General features: G+C 38.1%; 1 protein-coding gene across 1 annotated transcript in view; it reads right to left on the bottom strand.

Moving 5' to 3' along the window:
- Positions 1-17,884, bottom strand: part of uvrag (UV radiation resistance associated gene) — a 111,826-nt gene extending 93,942 nt beyond the window's left edge. Inside the window, exons 1-6 of the mRNA XM_058788881.1 lie at positions 17,553-17,884; positions 12,193-12,310; positions 11,568-11,602; positions 8,713-8,874; positions 8,219-8,293; positions 7,968-8,053 (exon numbers count right to left, since the gene is read on the bottom strand). Coding sequence (XP_058644864.1) covers positions 7,968-8,053; positions 8,219-8,293; positions 8,713-8,874; positions 11,568-11,602; positions 12,193-12,310; positions 17,553-17,660 — 584 coding nt within the window. The 5' untranslated portion in view covers positions 17,661-17,884. The remainder of the gene's footprint in view (positions 1-7,967; positions 8,054-8,218; positions 8,294-8,712; positions 8,875-11,567; positions 11,603-12,192; positions 12,311-17,552) is intronic.
- Positions 17,885-20,054: the final 2,170 nt, after the last annotated feature.

Here is a 20,054-nt window from a genome sequence, read left to right as displayed (position 1 = left end):
CTGCTTTCCCCAAAAAAAGCACTGCACTCATTGCTCTGGTATGATTAAACCAAAAGTGTCACTGATCGATACAGTTTTCATCGTAGGTTAATAATTACACTCAGAGTATATAAATCAAAGATAACGTATGCAGCCTTCGCAATGGAATCAGACATATTGGGTCGTGCTCAGGAAAACATGCCACATCTGTTAACCTGCGTCCAAATATCCTTCACAAAAAAAGAAAGAAAAACACTTTCATTGCACAATGAACAAGTGACACGACACGGAAAAATCTAGAGTGCAAACAACTCGAAGGGATGTGAGCCTGAACGGAAAAGAAAACAAACAGGCAACTATCTACAGTGGACCCCTACCTGCTGCTCAGACCAGGAGAATGTCAACACTCGCCTCCATCTCCACACACCTCAGAACTCGCCATTGTCTCCAGTACTGGAGGGTCAGATAAGATTGTGCCGCATGGAAATATTTTGGGCTCTGACATTCCTGCCTGGTCTTTGCCGAGAGACGACCAATCCTTTGACACCTCGCCATGACATCATCCCTGTTCATTTTTGCTCAATAACAGTTTAATTTAAGGATATTTTGGCTCAGTCAGGGTAAAGCCTGTAAAGCCCCGTTCACACCAAGAACGATAAATACAAAGATAACTATAAAAGTAGGCTTGGGCGGTAATACGGTAATATGGTATACCGCGGGATCTAAAAATAGCAACGGTATCAGTTTCAATACCGTTATACCGTCATAAAAAACAATGCACTTATATAGGAGACGAGGATATATATTAAATATAATTTATTTAATGCCTAAAAATGCGTATGCTTGGTTGTCATCACGTGACAGCGTGGAGGAGAAAGAGAGAGAGGGGGAAAGATGGCGAGTCGCGCACCAAGTGACCTGGTCTCGAAAAAGAACACAACTTCTGCAGTTTGGCAGTATTTCGGGTTTCGACCGAACGAGAAGGGAGAGGCGGTAAATACGGACGAGGCAATTTGCAAATTGTGCAACAAAAAGGTGACCGCGAGAGATGGAAATACCTCGAACCTAAGGTCGCATATCTGAAACCACCATCCACTCACACTGCTGCGAGGATGGACCCGAGTTCACTCAGTGCAACCAACGTGATCTCACAGAATTCCGTGTAATGTTCACGGACTTAATTAACCTCAGAATCTGTGGTGGCATCACGGAATCGCCGAAAATTCCGTGATGGGCTCACAGAAAAAATTCCGTGATGGACTCACAGAAGTGATACCAATGTAAGTCAGTGACAGGCATCAGCCGTGCTCCACGCACGGAAACCCTTAGCATCAACATGCCGACGCGATACTGGGAAATTTATCGTCATCATTATTGTTCAGAACTGGGTAGGTTTAGGGTAGGGGTGGGGTCAGGTACTCCAGTGAAAGTATAACTGCATCGGAGTCACTCTTTTTACGTGGTCCGATGCAGCGCTGGTGTTGAACCAGTGAATCCGTGCATGGACCACGGCTGGTGCCTTCTGTGAGCCCATCACGGAATTTTCGGCGATTCCGTGATGCCACCACAGATTCGGAGGTTAATTAAGTCCGTGAACATTACACGGAATTCTGTGAGATCAGGTTGGTGCAACAGTTTCAACGCCTCGATGCAGGACCAACACATCTAGGTCCACCGACAGCCGCTTAGCAATACTTTTTATAATATGGATGTTTATGTTAATTTAATTCTGTTTGACTGTTGTATTTGCACTTTTTTCTAAACTGCTATTTGTTGCTAATAAAAGTTGTTAATATTGTTGTGCATGTTATTGTTTCAGTATTAGTGTTTGGTATTCAGTTTCTGAACGGTTTAGGCACAAGCCAACAGTTTGGTGACACTGTCTGAGCCTTATGTCATAATTTTTTTATTATTCACGGTAATACCGTATACCGAGGTAAAATAGGGAGGAGGTTTGACGGTATCAAAATTTGGAAACCGCCCAAGCCTACTATAAAGATAACGATATTAGCATCCACCCCGGCGAACGATATCGTCTGTATAACGTTGCCTTAAAATTAAGTAAATAATAATTTAAAAAAATAAGTTAAGTCAACTTACCACTTTTTACAGTGTATATTCTAAGCACACGCGCGTCTGTCGCTTTAAATTCTCGAGCTCGTTATAGCAGGATGGATTCTGATTGGCTGTCAATGTTTGTATCGTTCATCAGCTGGAAAAAATCATTTGGAAGTGATTCCAATGATATTGTTTCTCTGTGCCTTTATCGTTATAGTTGTGGTGTGGACTCAATATTCTTTAATATTGAGAACGATTTTTAGAACTATATTTTTATAGTTATCGTGCTTGGTGTGAACGAGCCTTAATTGTGTAATCTTGGGTTTTGTTTGATGGCACTTCGGAATTGCAACCAAAAGGATACAAATTAATGCCCATTACTCTTTTATTTATTTTTTTTACAGATGGAAAACTGCAAAGCCCAAGTTCTTTAGGGGAAAACAGCCCAATCAGACATACTGGGTCGTGCTTACCAAAATACACCACATATTTTAACGTGTTCAAATATACTTCACAAAAAAGGTCACAAAAACACTTTCGTTGGTTGGAGTTCCAGTCTGTCACATGGACCTTTCAGAACAAAGGTCAACAAAAATAAATAAATAAAGTACAGTGCATTGGTAAATTTAGGCCTGTAGGACCAATTTGTAACCTTTTGGTTGTTTTGCTCCTTGGCAACCAAAAGGTTACAAATTGGCGTCCATTACATTTTATTTACAGCTATAAAAATACAAATCCATGTTCTATTAGGCATAAACCTTTAGATATTCAGTGTAATATTTTGGATGACCTATTATTTAACAAAAAATAAACAACCTGAAAAGTAGCTAGCATACAAAATAAATGTCTGTATTTATCAAGCTCAACCTTTCTACCCTGTTACCAAAGTTACTGTTTAAATATATATTTATGTAAATATATTTATATAAAAATATTAAAACATTACTGTGCAAATTCATTATATTATACACAAATGCATTAAATTATTATACACAAAATATTTATATTACATACTATAGGAATTAATTTTATCAATTAATTGATATGGATCTTGCTGAGTGACAGCTTAATTTAGACTAATTCACTTAACTTGTAACCCCTGTTACTCATTCTGGCATATTAATTTATTATTGTAATTTTTGCTTACTGTTTATTAATAGAAAATAACAAAATCAAGAATTGCATTTAAACATCTCAAATGCTGGTCAAAAGGGTACAAGAGTTTAAACAAAAAACTAAAATTAAATTAAATTTAATTTTTAAGCATTATTAAGCATGTACTTTCACTCAACTCTTTATTAAACAAACAAAACTTTAAGCCCCATACCTTTTTTGTGCTGTGAAGAAGTGCTGTTTAATTAAATAAACAAGGCCATCTCCTTAGTGTGAGCCAAAAAGCTTTTGTTTATTTTATAACTGGACCAAAAGCGAAAATTCTTTGACAAATCCAGCTGCAGGAGTTCTAGATCTGCAGCTTAGATCATGTAAGCTGCAGATTTGCTGTTTTCAAGCCCACAAATTATCAGACCCTCCAACTCACGGCAAGGAGGCATTCAGGTTCAGCTGACCCTTACATCAATGTCTCTCTGCACATTCAGCTGAGTGCTACAGTGCTTAACTCCGTCCAGAGTTAGATTATTACAGCTTCGGGACTGCGCTCCATTTTGAGCATTACATAAATTTGCATTAAAACATTATCCATTCAACCCAACAGACCAGAGACAACATTAAGCACACATAACAACCCCACAGCACATGCCAAGAGATGGACGCAGTCTACATGAACCCAGAGTGATAAGACTTTACACTGAAGGTCTGTGCTGTTACAAGCTGTTCGTGCATATATAAGGTTCGTAAAGTTGCAAAGATTAAGGTCTCAAACCCAAAGAGATATTCTTTGTAAAAGTTACAACTCATCCACACCTTCCTAAAAAAAACACCTCATTCAAACACGCCCCCACAAATCTACTTCACTGTGTGGGAAGATTTGCATAACACCCCCTAAATGTATAAGCGTTTATTCTCGCTGTAGTATTGGAAGCTGATATATTTTATATATAAATACACACACACATGCACGTATATATTTAAGAGGAATGTGTTATGTTTACATATTAAATATATTTAATATATAATATAAATATTTATAATGTAAGTATTTTCTAAATATATACTGTATGTGTGTGTATTTATGTATACATAATAAATATACAAAGTACACGCATATATAAGCTTCTCTAATGTTTTTGTATTCGATCTATTTGTTTTCTTTTTATTTATTATACAATAAAAAAAATTTAAAAAAAAAACCTTGCTGTGTACTGCATTAAGCTACCTGAGACTTGTTATAGCACTTGCATATCATTGTTCTTTTGTTGATTTTGATTGCTTCCATTGTCCTCATTTGTAAGTCACTTTGGATAAAAGCTAAAAAACTAAATGTAAATATATTATGTAAACAAAAACTTTTATTTTGTATGCGATTAATCGTTTGACAGCACTAAAAATAACGTGTTTTTTTTTTTACCTTAAACTGCGTAAACATATTGCATTACACCAAATGTTCTTTTTAGCAACATCTTATGACCCCTTTAATGTGTACAGGCCTTGTAGAAGGTGCTGGAGAGATGCTGATGCACTTGATCCCTTTATTAAAGCTTCTCTATAAGCGGAGCTCCAATATCCCCACATGCCTTCTCTACACTATTATTACCACAGCCTCCCACAAAGCCCTGAGAGACCTAAACACCAGCATCCATTTTCAGCCGGGCGATGCGGAGATTAAGGCCAAGTTTGTTTTTCCGTGAGGCATGGCAGGCGTTACCGGTCCTAAAGGTTGTTGCTTTAGGGTTTTAGGGGGCTAGCGTGAACCCAGCTGTTAAAGTCGTACCCGATAATCCGGTCCAGAACCATGCCCTTCGGCGGGGGAGCGCACGACCCGTCGACCTGCTGAAAGGCGCTAAAAGCAGGAAGGGCTTATCGCCACGCAAACCACGGGGTTACACTCTATTCCTTGAACTTTGCCATACAACACTGCCTCTGTTCTGCACTTGCTACTTTATTTATTACAGTAAGGGAAATTGAACTGCAAAGCTTTAAGAGGGAAAAATGCAATTCTGAGTGAACATCTAAAAGGAACGGTTCACCCAAAATGTTCAACAATAAAAAACAACTGCAGAAGGCAGATTCTGATGGAGAACATCCAAAAAATTGGATGTAATACACTGGATTTAGTCATGTTACAAAGAATACAAGTCTAGATGTGACAGCTCTTCACACTCAAAAAGGATTTTGAAAGAAAGTGTTGATTATTCCCAGTGTGAAGCAGCTGTGAGGGGTGATGGGAGATAAAAAGTTGAATTCATACACAAGCAAGAATTTCCTTTGGCTTGCTTGAGCCTCGCTGAGATCATTTCCTTTATAAGAACGTACAGGAAGGAATCAGGAACCAAAGAAACCAGTGAGGCCTGTGAAACACCTTTTCCATAGACACAAAGCTACTTTGGCCCACTAACACGCAATCATAAAACAAATGTAAAAGAAAACACTCCTTACAACAGTGCTGATTTAGATCAGCGAATGGCCACTTTGTTCCCATGAGCAGCCCGGTATAGCATGACGGACGGGCTGCCCGCCCTAGAGTAGCATAAATCGTACATGCAGAGGAAACATTTTGCTTTTGATTAATGATTCGTTTTATTAGAAGACTAACTACTATGATTTTTTTGTTTTTCCTCTTTTCCTCTGTTTTATTGCTACTTGAAATTTGTCAGGTTGAGTTACTCGCTGACAACACGGCACTGTCAATCAAAAACAAATGTTTCCACAATGCTGATAACAACCACCGCCATCCGCCCATTCAATATGACAAGAAGACAGTTTATGCCAAAGTGCTGTACAGACTTTCACACACAGTCTCTTCTACGTGTATTTCTTTCTGTCTGTCTTACAAACAAACAGAATACCGCCAAAACATGCAAATCAACTTGTATTGAATCAATCTGCATTGATTACGAAACAGACAAGTGTAGTCCAATCACATAACGAATGACTCTTATGAGTCAGTTGTTTTTACTGAATCAAAGACATGTTGCACAACCAGTATAGTCTGATGCCCAAACGAATGACTGTTGAGTCTGTTCTCTTAAGTGAATCAAAAACATAAAGTGCAGCTAGTGTAGTCTGACTCCCAAATGAAAGACACTTATGAATCTGTTCTGTTATGTGAATCAGAAGCATATAGCACAGTCGGTGTAGTCCGATTCCTAAACGAATCACTCGTATGAGTCACCACACCAAAGACTATAAAGTCATTAAAAATATTTTAAATGTATTCATTAATAAAATCTCATTTAGCAGTAGAATTGCATTTTTTCCATCCCAAATATTTATTTATCCATCTATCCTTAAAGGGTTAGTTCACCCAAAAATGAAAATTCTGTCAGCGTTGTTTACGTTCAGCATGCGCGCACTGTCTACTGAACATAAACAGCATTGATTACGTTGATTACTTTCTGGGATGCTCTCCAAAATGGCGGAAGACGGTAACTCGGGGAGAAGAATTGTTGAATAAATTATGGTATTATTGTTTTCTTTGCGCACAAATATTCTCGTAGCTTTGTAAAATTACAGTTGAACCACTGATGTCACATGACTCCGATGTCCTTGCTACGTTTCCGGACCTTGACCTTGCATTGCTGTCTACGGAGGGTCAGAGAGCTCTCAGATTTGATCAAAAATATCTTAATTTGTGTTCCGAAGATGAACGAAGGTCTTACGGGTTTGGAACGACATGAGGATGAGTAATGACAGAATTTTTGGGTGAAATATCCCTTTAAAGTACTAAAAGAATTGTGAATCATGAAGAGGAATTGAAAGCATTAAATTCTTCACAATTCCCATCCAAGCATTATTCATTTTTAACACAGACGTCCTTCCAAAAATGAAACAAGTCCATTAAAGTTACAAAGAAAGCTGGAGTAATGCATCCCATGCATGTTTCTGTCAGTCGGCGTGTGCATACAAATATGCGACCTATGCGTGAGATTTCAGAATCTCAGCCAAGACATGGGCCCACCTCAGGCCAAAGCCAAGATATTGCACAGACTCCTAATCAAGACTACCAAGAGACTCACAAACACCATCACACGAAGAGAGCAGCAGCCTCCAGCAAGCTCTATATCACCCTACTACAGCACAGCGCTGAGGGGCTGAGGGGTAACTTAACACTCTCCAAAGCATCTTCTTTCTCAAAACATATTTGGATGAGAAGAGAGCTGCTGCCATCTAGTGCTGCAGTGAAGCTACAGCAGAACATTAAGCCAACATTTTACTTCAGGATCTGCCAACGCTATGACAAGGTGGACAAATTTTTCTTCCTTGATTTTCTGTGCTCCTCATCCATCAGGTCCTTTATCCAAGGATTACAGCTTTCCAAGACTGCAAAAACATCAGTCATCTTTGGCTGAAGAATAAGACGCCACCCTGCAGCAGGGGTCCAATTTGGAAAAAAATGCACAGAGCGCTATCTGGTGGATGATGAAGGGAACGTTTCTGGCCTTTGATGATGAGAACTGCTTCTGGGTCTCAGATGGGAAGATAATAAAATTCTGCAAAGCAACTGAGGGAGTTTCTTTGGAGCTGAACATATGTTAGAGCAAATGTTCATTTTCCTGCAGGAATGAAATTCCTATTTTTTCGCAACAGCCAGTGCTGTGTTAATACAATCAAAACACCGCATATGCATTATTACTATGTGTTATCATTATGATTAGTCTTCAAGCAGCTACACTTTTGTAGTATTTTATTATATTGTTTCCCCTTAAGTACATCATTTTGGAAGGAGCTTTGCACTGTGAATGTAAAAGTAAAATAAAACCAGAAAGTCCTGTTTTCTATCATAAGTTCCTTTTAAATTGAGCCTGTCTCACCTCAGTAAAGAGAAAACACTGTAGGAGTTTCTGACAGAGCTCTGGTCCACCTGAAGCAAACTGTTCTTCTTCCTGTCAGAACTTTCCTGTGGGAAAGAAAACAGCCCATGAGCTTCACAAAGAGTCTCTTCTTACCATATGAAGAATGAAAAACCCAAGAGATGTGAGTGAATTCGAGCTCTGATAGATGACAAGGTTTGAAGATGGCCTGGAATTTATTTTGCAACCCAGTCCAAAAGTTTGAACAATACCTTCTGATCAAACTCAGCTGCATAGTAGCCATCATTCAGTCCAAAGATGATCTCATTTGGATTTCTGGAGCGAATCTGAAGGAAAATAGACAGAAAGAAATGACAGTTTTGTTTGGATGTGTATTTGAACCAAAATTTACCTTCATTTCAAAAGTGTTCACTAGTCATGGAAAGCATAGTGAACCGAATGAACATGACTGAATTCAAAGACTCAAACTTGAGACTTTATGAAGGAAAGTTTTTTTTAAACAGTTTTACTTAAAATGAAAAGAAAAAAAAGAAAAGAAAAAAAACTTCATTCATTTTGACAATATTTTTACTTTTTTTTAAAATACATAACTGTACTTTTTCTTACTTTTTTCCACCCATAGAAAACTTTAGAGGACTTTGGGGGAAAACTAGATGGTCATGCCAGATACCAACCTATACTTGGTAGAGTATAAAAAAGGGAAAGCAAGAGATGCGAGTATGAATGTATATATTTGACTCCTCACCTGTTGTCCTGTGTATCTGAGCCCATCTAGGTTGACCTTCCACTCAATAAGCAGTTGGTACTGTTCTTCCCTCCCACCCCATATTCTCACCACAAAACACGACACAGACGTGTCCAAGAGATCCGGAAGCATTGCGAAATCTAAGCTCCGCCATGTTGGGTTCTGAAAACACACAAACAAACTAAATTATGAACACAGGGTTAAATAACTTCGTCCTGCTGCTTCAGATACAAATATTCCCTTACTGGGCATCAATAAACTAATAACAACAAACATTCAGCCATTATATTATGTGAGACCCTGGACCACAAAACCAGTCTTAAAAAGTCGCTGGGGTATATTTGTAGCAATAGCCAAAAATACATTGTATGGGACAAAATTATTGATTTTTCTTTTATGCCAAAAATCATTAGGACATTAAGTAAAGATCATGTTCCATTAAAATATTTTGTAAATTTCCTACCTTAAATATAGTAAAACTTAATTTTTTATTAGTAATATGCATTGCTAAGAACTTCATTTGGACAGCTTTAAAGGCGATTTTCTTAATATTTAGATTTTTTTGCACCCTCAGATTTTCAAATAGTTGTATCTCGGCCAAATATTGTCCGATCCTAACAAACCATACATCAAAAGCTTATTTATTCAGCTTTCAGATGATGTAGAAATCTCAATTTCGAAAAATTTACCCTTATGACTGGTTTTGCGGTCCAAGGTCACATACATGATCAAAGAAAACAGCAATTTAGACTGCGAAACATTGATTTTGTTAATAATAATAAAGCATGAGCGACGTGGCCTGTCATCATAGTCAATGATGCAGCAAAATGAAGCCAAGCTTTCAAAGACTGACAGCAGAAACAGATTTGCAAAACTGTGCCGTCAGGCAGTCTGGAGGCTAAAGAGTGTCTTCCTCCAAGAGGATGTGCAGCTGACAAAACTACCGTCATAGTGACTAGGTCAGCAGAAATATATACAAAACAGCCATCAACATGACCACCAGGGTGGATGGAATGAACGGATGATTACATGATTATTACACAAAAGAGGAAAGAGGCACAGAAGGACAGGAAGTCAATAAGAAAGGGAAATGAAGAAACAAATAAAGAGAGAAGAGAGGTGCAAGAAGAGGTGCAAGTATTTGATTGTGTCGAGCAAAACAGTATCAGCTACACAGGTTTAAATTAGTCCTTTGAATCCATTTATAACAGTCAGAGATACGCTGTGTCAGTCTCCAAACAGACTGTGTGTGTGATTATTTAAAAACTACTGCAATTATGATATACATTTCCTTTTTTTGCTCTAATAACCTTGAGGATAAGAAGTGAGATGCAATAAACAAAATTACAGACCACCAGCCATGAAATTACACTTAATTAAATGAACATTAATTTGTAAATGTAATAACAAACAACTACATTCAATAGAGCTCTGCCTACTTCATAGAAAGAAATAGAAAGAAAAGCACACCCAGAATAACACAACAGGCCTCCGGCTATAAACCTGTCTTTATGGGTGTGTCATTTCATCTGAAAACACACTAATAAATACAGCATTCATAGCCTATAATACTTCAAATCATCACCATCATTATTCAAATGTTCCTTACAGTCTGGATAACAGACTAGAACCGAGTCTTTAATCGTGTTTGCATAAATCACATTACTGGTGATCGTATGCTTTTATGTATTGTGCTGTCCTTCTCTTCACACTTTAGCAGTTGCTATGCGTCAATGTTTTTCGGCAGAATTACAGGCTTGGACAGAGTGACCACATGGTCATTAAACCGTTTTCCAGTCTCCAATGACGGAAGAAACATCCGTTTGAGAGCCTCAGAGGCCCACTTGGTGTATTAAAATCAAGAGATTGTTTCAAAAGTGAAAGGTCGCTGGTGTGACCCCGAAAAGCCCATTTAGCAAACCTGTTTTATATCAGTAAATGGAGCTGTATCAATGCCTTTTATGTGTAGGTGAGAGTGTAGACCTGCCATATGTGTAAAGATGAAGTCCTGATGCTTTTGGGTTTGAGGAGAACATTGAAACAGTATCGCCTTTCTACATACACTGCCAGTTCAGCTCTAGGTCAGTCTTTTTTTCTTTTTTTTTAACATGATTAAAACTCTTATTATGGCTAAAAAGTATCATTTTAAAAAGTATATAAAGTGTGTAATTTCTGGACTACTAGTTCCAGAAATTGTGACTGTTTTCAAAAAGGTTTCCCCACACGCTTTCCCATCGGCCATTGGTTTGTCTAACAGATAGTTCCGCCCCCAGACTCACACCATTGGTTGAGACACTGCTGCTGTTGTCAGGCAGACTCTGCATGCAACCACAAAGCCACAGTCTTCACAGTTTTTTTGCATTTTAGCATAACAAAATTACACACCTCACCTTTAAGGGACAATATTTTAATCAACTTACAAAAACAATGTAATGGTTTACTGTGGTAACCATAATTTCTGTCAATAACCATCCACTAATATTAACAAATAAGATAAAATGACAAAAAGACTCTAAAAGTGTCTTAAACTGTTTGAAGATCCAATTTATTTTTAGTGGTTTTACAGTAATGCATTAACTATGGTTACCATTGTAAATCTTTCAGCAGTCCTGTAAGATTTAATTCAGATTAAGGACATTTGTGATTAAATGAAAAGAAATGTACTTGTTTTCTTATCTGACAGCAGAACATAAATCCAGAGGAGACGATACTGATACGCAACGCTATATCATGTTACACCACACCACACTGCTAAGCTATGATATGATATGCTTTGCTCCATCTTTTGTTTCACATTTTAGAATAACAGACATTAAATCTCATGACCAAACACCAATGAAAACAAAAGCACTCACCAATGAGTCTCGGATGACTTCACTCTTATAAAAATCTGGAAAAGTAAAAGAGAAGGTTAGAAGTCATTCAAAAGATTTTAAATACAATGTGACTTACAGGATACACTTCCGTACAAATGTTTAGGATCAGTAAGTTTTTGTTTGTTAGGAAATTAATACAATTATTCAGCAATGATGCCTTAATTTGATCAAAAGTAACAGCAAAGACATTTACAATATTACAAAAGATTTCTGTTTCAAATAAACACTGTTCTTTCTATACTTTGCAAAACATTTGGCTAAATTTGGCTTTAATATACCAAGATAACCAAGTACACAAATCAAAGGTTGATGTCTCCACACGTGTAAAGTGTAAAAAGTTTCTGAATCACTATCAAAAGTTTATTTGAGCGGTTCAACCAGCCCGACAACAGCTCAACCAATAGCGTGAGTCTGGGGGTGTGGCCATCTCTTCAAAGGCCAATGGAAGACAGGGCGAGTGTTTGGAAAAACTGTTTGAAAACAGTCAGTTACTTTCTGTTTTTTCTTGGTGTCACTGGTGACACAGAAATTACACACTGCAGTTTAATTAATAAATTAAGAGAACAATCAGAGAATAGCAGCCAGTTCAGCTGGCATCAGTCACCTCGTGATATCCGATCCTCCTGGCAGAGGTGAAGGGTGAAGTAAGTGTCAAGCAGAGGAGAGCCATTCTTGTTCACAATGTTGCGGGCTGCTATGCTCCGCAAGTGACGTAAACGCCTCTGTCGGGACAAAGAAAGAAAGACAGTTCGTGAGAAAGACAAGAGTAACGGACAAAGACGATATTAGTATTTTAAGGATGCCATTTAACATCATTATTACTTTATTTCATAATCTATACACATCTAACACTTTGAAGCAATCAAGCATAATCAGTAAATGTGAAAAAACATACATTATAACCATTAATTCACAAGCAATTAATGGTGGCTTTTGTCAATGGAAATCATCATGACATTTCTCAGAGTTTAACTCACTGATATCATTTACTGGATCACGCATGCAATAAAATCTCAATGTTTCACAATTCTACACTTTTTTTAAATCGCAAGCAAATGACAGTGAACAGGAACAGACCAACACACAGACACAAAACATCATTGTGAGTCTCACGTCACGTCACTACAGAGCCAAGTCCTCCACCCTGACCAAAACATGACATCACTGCCGCACATCGGGCACAAATCCACCGCTTTGAAGGAGCCAAGGGAAAAAGGAATTGGTAGGCATGGAAAGGTTTACCATAATAAGAGCTTTTGTAGGTTAAAAAGGAAGAAAAAACAAGAAAGAGACCCTATAAAACAGGTCTACGATGTGACCACAGAAAGGATGTTGCATAAATAAGCAGTCCACTAATTGGTCTTACAGAGGCCTTTGTGTAATTTGGCATGCTTCAGGTTCACCTGACCATGAATGTGAACATTTCTTTGGTGGCGTTTACATAAAACAGCTAGATGGAACCGAATGCAGGGGTCTCAAGACGTGTTTCTGAAACTTCGACTTGAATCGGTGTGTTGAAAACTAGCTGCTATAATGGCACAAGACACTGAAAAAAACAAACAACTTGAGTCCCAAACACTCAAATAATCATGCAACCAGCATGTTTCATATAAAAGTAATTAAAAACTGGTTATACTAACTCAAAGATGCATTCTGCATAAATCACTCCTTACTGTTAAAACTGATCCTAACCTACAGAACATGGAGAGAAACTCCAGAGTTACCCTTCACAACGGGCGGATTTAAAGGGATAGTTCACCCAAAAATGAAAATTCTGTCATTAATTACTTACCCTCCTGTCGTTTCAAACCTGTAAGACCTTCATTCATCTTCAGAACACAAAGTAAGATATCGAGGACTGACATGGAAGAGAAGAAATTGTTGAGTACTGAGTAGAGTCGTTATTTTTGTTTTCTTCTAAGCGTAAAAAAATATTCTCGTAGCTTCATAAAATTACGGTTGAACCACTGATGTCACATGGACTATTTCATTGATGCTCTTACTACCAATCTGGGCCATGAACATGGTAGTTGTGTTACGGTCTATGCAGGGTCAGAAAGCACTCGGATTTCATCAAAATATCTTAATTTGTGTTTCGAAGATGAACGAAGGTCTTACGGTACATTCAGACGGGGCGTCGGCGTCAACGCTTGACGGAGGGCGTGTCTGAAGCTTGGTGCTGATGCGACCGTCATAGTGACAACAGCCAATCACATTACTTTTCTGGTGTTGCATGAACAGGATTGGCTAGCGTCTGCGCTTAGGGTATTTGCATAAGGCGATTTGATTGGCTGACGCCTGCGTTGGGGCTTGAAAAGTTGAAAAGTTTTCAACACGCCAGTGAAGCGACACGACAGACCCACAATTCAGCTCGGTAAAGCTTGACGTCACTCCATTCAAAGTAGACGAGAGGCGTTGATGCCGACGGGTTTGGAACAACATGAGAGTGAATAATCAATGACAGAATTTTTATTTTTGGTTGAACTATCCCTTTAAGGCACAGGGCCACAGCCATTTCAATGAAACATTTAATCTGAGAGTTCAGCATATTAAAGTCTTCACCTGACCCGCTTTCATCACAACCAGCCACAGAGAATTTCCAGTGCTGCCCGTGAGGCATTAAATACTAAATCTAAGTCATGGGATGCCCCACAGGATTATTGAAGCTACAGGAACAACACCACACTTTGTTCAATTTTCCCCCATTTTTGTCTTGTTTCAGACAACAAAACACTGAGGAACATCCAGGGTCCCAGACTTGTCCCAGACTCTGAAATGCAGAGGTTCAGAGGTACAATTTAGTAGGTTAACAGGCTACTTAACTAGCACAGGAACAAACAAGCTAGAGTATGATCAACTTTCCCTTATAAGCCGTTTCACAGCCGTTTCAAATAGTGATGCACGATCATGATTTTTCATGGCCGATTCCGATACCGATTTTTTACAAGCAAACCGGCCGATTCTGATACCGATTTCTGATTTTTTTTTAATCAAAGCAACAAACAAGATAGAATGAAAGTATACATAAACAAGATGTTTATTTGGTATTTAACAGGCCAAACTGGGTTTAGGCTATTGAAAATAACTGTAACCATCTGAAATTAACAGCAATAACTGCACAGTAAGTAGGCTACATTCAATACAAACATTGGTTTGAAAAATTGGGTTGAATCTATAAACTGGCCTTAAATGAAAACATTAACTGTAACCATGTAATTTTAAAGGTAACAACTGCATAGTTCCACAATCCAAACAGCACAATCAAAACACATTCAACACTTCAAACAAAGATGTTACTTAATCAGCATTCAGCATTTGTTTTCATTTTTAAATTTGGTATAAAGAAAAAAAGGTCTTTACCAGTGAAACTAAATAAAACCAAAGTTGGCTATATGAATATATTATTCCAAAATGTTAAATCAAATAATGTTTAGTGCAACGAGTAAAACAAAGATGCTACAGCAGGTGCTTTTTAAATCAAATTAAGTCAATGTAATTTTAAGGTAAAATAAAAAATAGGCCTAATCATCCTATATCTTACAGAACTGATGTTTACTTCTGGCTTTTCAAAAGTGTATAAGAGTTCTTCTTTACAAAAACAAGCATTTCAGCTTTGTCACAAGTAAGTCTGTTTCGTTTCTCATCCAACACGTGAGAAGCTGAGCTGAACAAATGTTCACTGTCTAAGCTTGTGCAGGGCGCGGACAGGTACGCTCGCGCAACTTCAGCGAGCGCAGGAAAGCGGCACTTATTTGTCCGAGATTAACTTGTCCTTTGCAGACATTGCAGATTGCAATCTTCACGTCCTGCGCACAGATTTGAAATACTTCCACACAAATTACATGTTCGCGAATGATTAGGCCTACAAATGTAGTCTGTGCACGCGGGCACACTTCTGGAAAAATCGACCGGAAAAAAGACAAAAAACCGGTTCAGATTTATGGCCGGTCAACCGGTGCATCCCTAGTTTCAAACAGCTTAATGAAACCGAAACACCAAATCAAGCCAGACTTAATGCTGAAGTTGATAAATCGCATCAAATTGAATAGCAACGCTCTTCTGCTGCACAACAAATGAACGGCGTTCAAGGGTGTGACAGAGGTCGTCTGTAGTCTACAACAGTGGGCCTTTAGGACTTTGCCTCAAACAGTAAGAGAGTCACAAGTGACTGGTGTGAGTGCCAAAGAAATTGGTGTCATAACAACCATTTCCCGTAAAATGAAATTCGGACAGGTGCGATAAGCTCTAACAAGCCACTATCATGTGACAGAGACTTCACATTTCGTTTCATATTCAGTTTTTGATAACAGTGCTTTCCATTTAAAAAAATAAATAAATAACTAAACAGAACAGTATATGACTATCATAAGAGAAAAAGTTTCTGATAAAAGTTATTAGAATCATTACAGACAATTATTAGTACTACTATACTACTATTAAACTGCATTATTAAAAAAAAAATCAATATTACTATTGTAATATTTCCCTGTAAAATAAAAATTTGCATTTAATGTAAAACAATATTATCATAATTTTATTGTGCAGTACAACTATAAAATTACAATATAATTATTTATGAGTGTCTTAATTTTTTTCATTTTCAAAGGTTAAACCATCAAGCTTTTTAAGCGGAAAAAATGCAGGGAGCCTTCTCTTTTGTTGACAACAGCTGGTTTAGAAGTACTTTTAATTGCACGTTTGGGGAGGCAGTTGGTGCATGTTGCATTTGATCATCGCAATAAGTCATATTGCAAATTTAATTATATTTTGATTAATCAAACAGCCCTACATAAAACCTTTGAAACATACAGATATTACAAGCATTGGTATAAACTGCAGCATTAGAATATACTACTGGCAACACTTTCATGTAAAAAAACAAAAAAACAAAAAAAAAACATATAACTTAAATTAAAACTTATTATATTATATTAAAAATCCGGTTTGGATATACATGCAAGAACCACTCTTTGCTTAAAGCCATGAGACAACATGTTTGCAGCATTAAGTAATGCAACATTTCCCAGCACAGGATGCCAAGTCATGGACAGACACTGCTTAAGAGGAAAACCTGTGATCCCAAAACACTTCCCGGGAACCAGTGGTGTGATTAAACAGACGATCGCTGCAGGACATGAGTATCATTCCACATAACTGAGATATACACTCAGATTCAGGGCATGTATGAGTGCTGTGTGTATTGCAACACTGCAATTGTTACAACACACACAATCACAGCTACTCTCTAACGGCAATCTCATGTATTACATAAACAATACACAATATACAATTTTAGCCTGAAATAAATGTTAATATTATTTTTTAATTAAACACACAAAAAATAATATAAACACAAATATAGCAATACTGTTTTCTGGTTGATGAACCATATAAATGTAAACTACTAAACTCTAACAAGAAACCAAGTGAACCAAAAATGAATAACTAAGGTCTTTTTTTTTTTGTAGACCCCAAAACAATGTGTGCCAATCTTAAAGTATGACATAATTTATAGTAATTTATCTCAGTGCTGTCAAAAAGCTGCAGTTAAGCACAGCTCACTCTATAAGACAGCACCACCACTACCTTCCTAGCCATTTCCAAGGTCTTTAGAGCATGAATAATACATATTAGGATGCTGTCTGTCTGCTCTATTTTGTATTTGTGTTGGAGTTTGGAGACCCACCGTGACAAGACAGCCAGACACTACACTGTATAACCGGTCTAGTATATTTATTAAACAAGCAAGCGCTTTATTATTGACAATGTCTTAATTATAGCTTCTCATATTTCTATTTCAAACTCCACTGCATTCATAAATGTTGACCAGAGCTTAACTGGACATGGAGGCCCAGTGTTATGATCATCCGGTGACATGTGACACATGCACAAGCAGATCCGCCAGACGTTTAGCCACTATAACCAGGCACATATGGATCATATGGCTGGACGCTGCAGGTGTACCTGTTGCGATGTGAGTTCCACATGCAGGACTCTGGAGGATGCTGCTCCGGGGTTGCTGCTGACAGCTCCAGCGGACACTGCGAGATCCCGACCGGCGATGGAGTTCATCCTTCTACTGTACCACAGGCGATCGCCTCATTCAGCCATACAACTCAGCCCCATCGGCGAGAAACTCCCGCTCACGAAGGTGTCAGTTTCCGAGCTTTCTTCGCAAACGTGCAGATCTGTAATGTAACGTACAGCGAGCCCGCTAAACGCTGCCACTGGAGTCCATACGGCGGCATAAACAAAGTAAGTCTTGCCTAGGAAGCCATTACCGCGACCTTGATCGGCAAACCCTCGCATGATGCCTATTGGCTGAGAAAGCTGTCACTAAAATAGATGTTTGGTGACGTAAATGGATATTCTGAGTTGATTGGTGGAGAGCTTGTCAATCAAAAGGAAAAGGGCGGGAGGAGGCCTTTAGAAACTCATGCTGTGCTCTGTGTTCCTACAAATATGAGGAAGTGAGGAGCCGTGTTTGAGTAACGTGATCCCAACGGGCGGAGTGCTGAATGAAAACCGTTTGTTCTCCCGTTAAACGCAATATCAGGATATCAGGAGCATTGCTTTGACACGAGCAGAAAATTTATATTGTGCAATAAACTGGCAAACTAGCATGGTTCTTGTACTTATAAAACGACAATAAAAAAAAATTATTATTATTATTATTAAAAATTTATTAATCCGTATATAACAATCAATTATTTTTATTATTATTCATTATTATTATTATTATCATTATTATTATTATTATTATTATTATTAAAGTATACATGAAGCACAAGAGGGCGCCATTGCCCAACTTTACTAATAATAAATCAACTGTCTTGAAAACCTTGTTCTTCCTGATTTAAAAAAGAAATACAGTAAATGTAATATGGAAATAAACATAATATACATAATATAGACAATGAACCATTGGCCATATAATTTAAATATTTAAAATTAAACTTCTTAGATAAAATTAACTTAAGGGATTTTGTAAAACATGGAGGGACCTAGTTATTCTTAGACTATTTAGAATAACTCATAACTCTAACTATTTTGCTCATAGTTACTCATAACTATTTTATTTTATTTCATTGTTTTTATTTATTATATATATATAGTTTTATATATATATATATATATATATATATATATATATATATATATATATACAGTGGGTACGGAAAGTATTCAGACCCCTTAAATTTTTCACTCTTTGTTATATTGCAGCCATTTGCTAAAATCATTTAAGTTCATTTTTTCCTCATTAATGTACACACAGCACCCCATATTGACAGAAAAACACAGAATTGTTGACATTTTTGCAGATTTATTAAAAAGAAAACTGAAATATCACATGGTCCTAAGTATTCAGACCCTTTGCTGTGACACTCATATATTTAACTCAGGTGCTGTCCATTTCTTCTGATCATCCTTGAGATGGTTCTACACCTTCATTTGAGTCCAGCTGTGTTTGATTATACTGATTGGACTTGATTAGGAAAGCCACACACCTGTCTATATAAGACCTTACAGCTCACAGTGCATGTCAGAGCAAATGAGAATCATGAGGTCAAAGGAACTGCCTGAAGAGCTCAGAGACAGAATTGTGGCAAGGCACAGATCTGGCCAAGGTTACAAAAAAAATTCTACTGCACTTAAGGTTCCTAAGAGCACAGTGGCCTCCATAATCCTTAAATGGAAGGCGTTTGGGACGACCAGAACCCTTCCTAGAGCTGGCCGTCCGCCAAACTGAGCTATCGGGGAGAAGAGCCTTGGTGAGAGAGGTAAAGAAGAACCCAAAGATCACTGTGGCTGAGCTCCAGAGATGCAGTCGGGAGATGGGAGAAAGTTGTAGAAAGTCAACCATCACTGCAGCCCTCCACCAGTCGGGGCTTTATGGCAGAGTGGCCCGACGGAAGCCTCTCCTCAGTGCAAGACACACGAAAGCCCGCATGGAGTTTGCTAAAAAACACCTGTATAAGATTCTCTGGTCTGATGAGACCAAGATAGAACTTTTTGGCCTTAATTCTAAGCGGTATGTGTGGAGAAAACCAGGCACTGCTCATCACCTGTCCAATACAGTCCCAACAGTGAAGCATGGTGGTGGCAGCATCATGCTGTGGGGGTGTTTTTCAGCTGCAGGGACAGGACGACTGGTTGCAATCGAGGGAAAGATGAATGCGGCCAAGTACAGGGATATCCTGGACGAAAACCTTCTCCAGAGTGCTCAGGACCTCGGACTGGGCCGAAGGTTTACCTTCCAACAAGACAATGACCCTAAGCACACAGCTAAAATAACGAAGGAGTGGCTTCACAACAACTTCGTGACTGTTCTTGAATGGCCCAGCCAGAGCCCTGACTTAAACCCAATTGAGCATCTCTGGAGAGACCTAAAAATGGCTGTCCACCAACGTTTACCATCCAACCTGACAGAACTGGAGAGGATCTGCAAGGAGGAATGGCAGAGGA

The sequence above is a fragment of the Onychostoma macrolepis genome, chromosome 10 (assembly GCF_012432095.1).
Source record: "Onychostoma macrolepis isolate SWU-2019 chromosome 10, ASM1243209v1, whole genome shotgun sequence".
Taxonomy (NCBI): domain Eukaryota; kingdom Metazoa; phylum Chordata; class Actinopteri; order Cypriniformes; family Cyprinidae; genus Onychostoma; species Onychostoma macrolepis.
The sequence above is the reverse complement of the archived record's forward strand: the minus strand, read 5'-3'. Positions and strand labels throughout refer to the sequence as shown.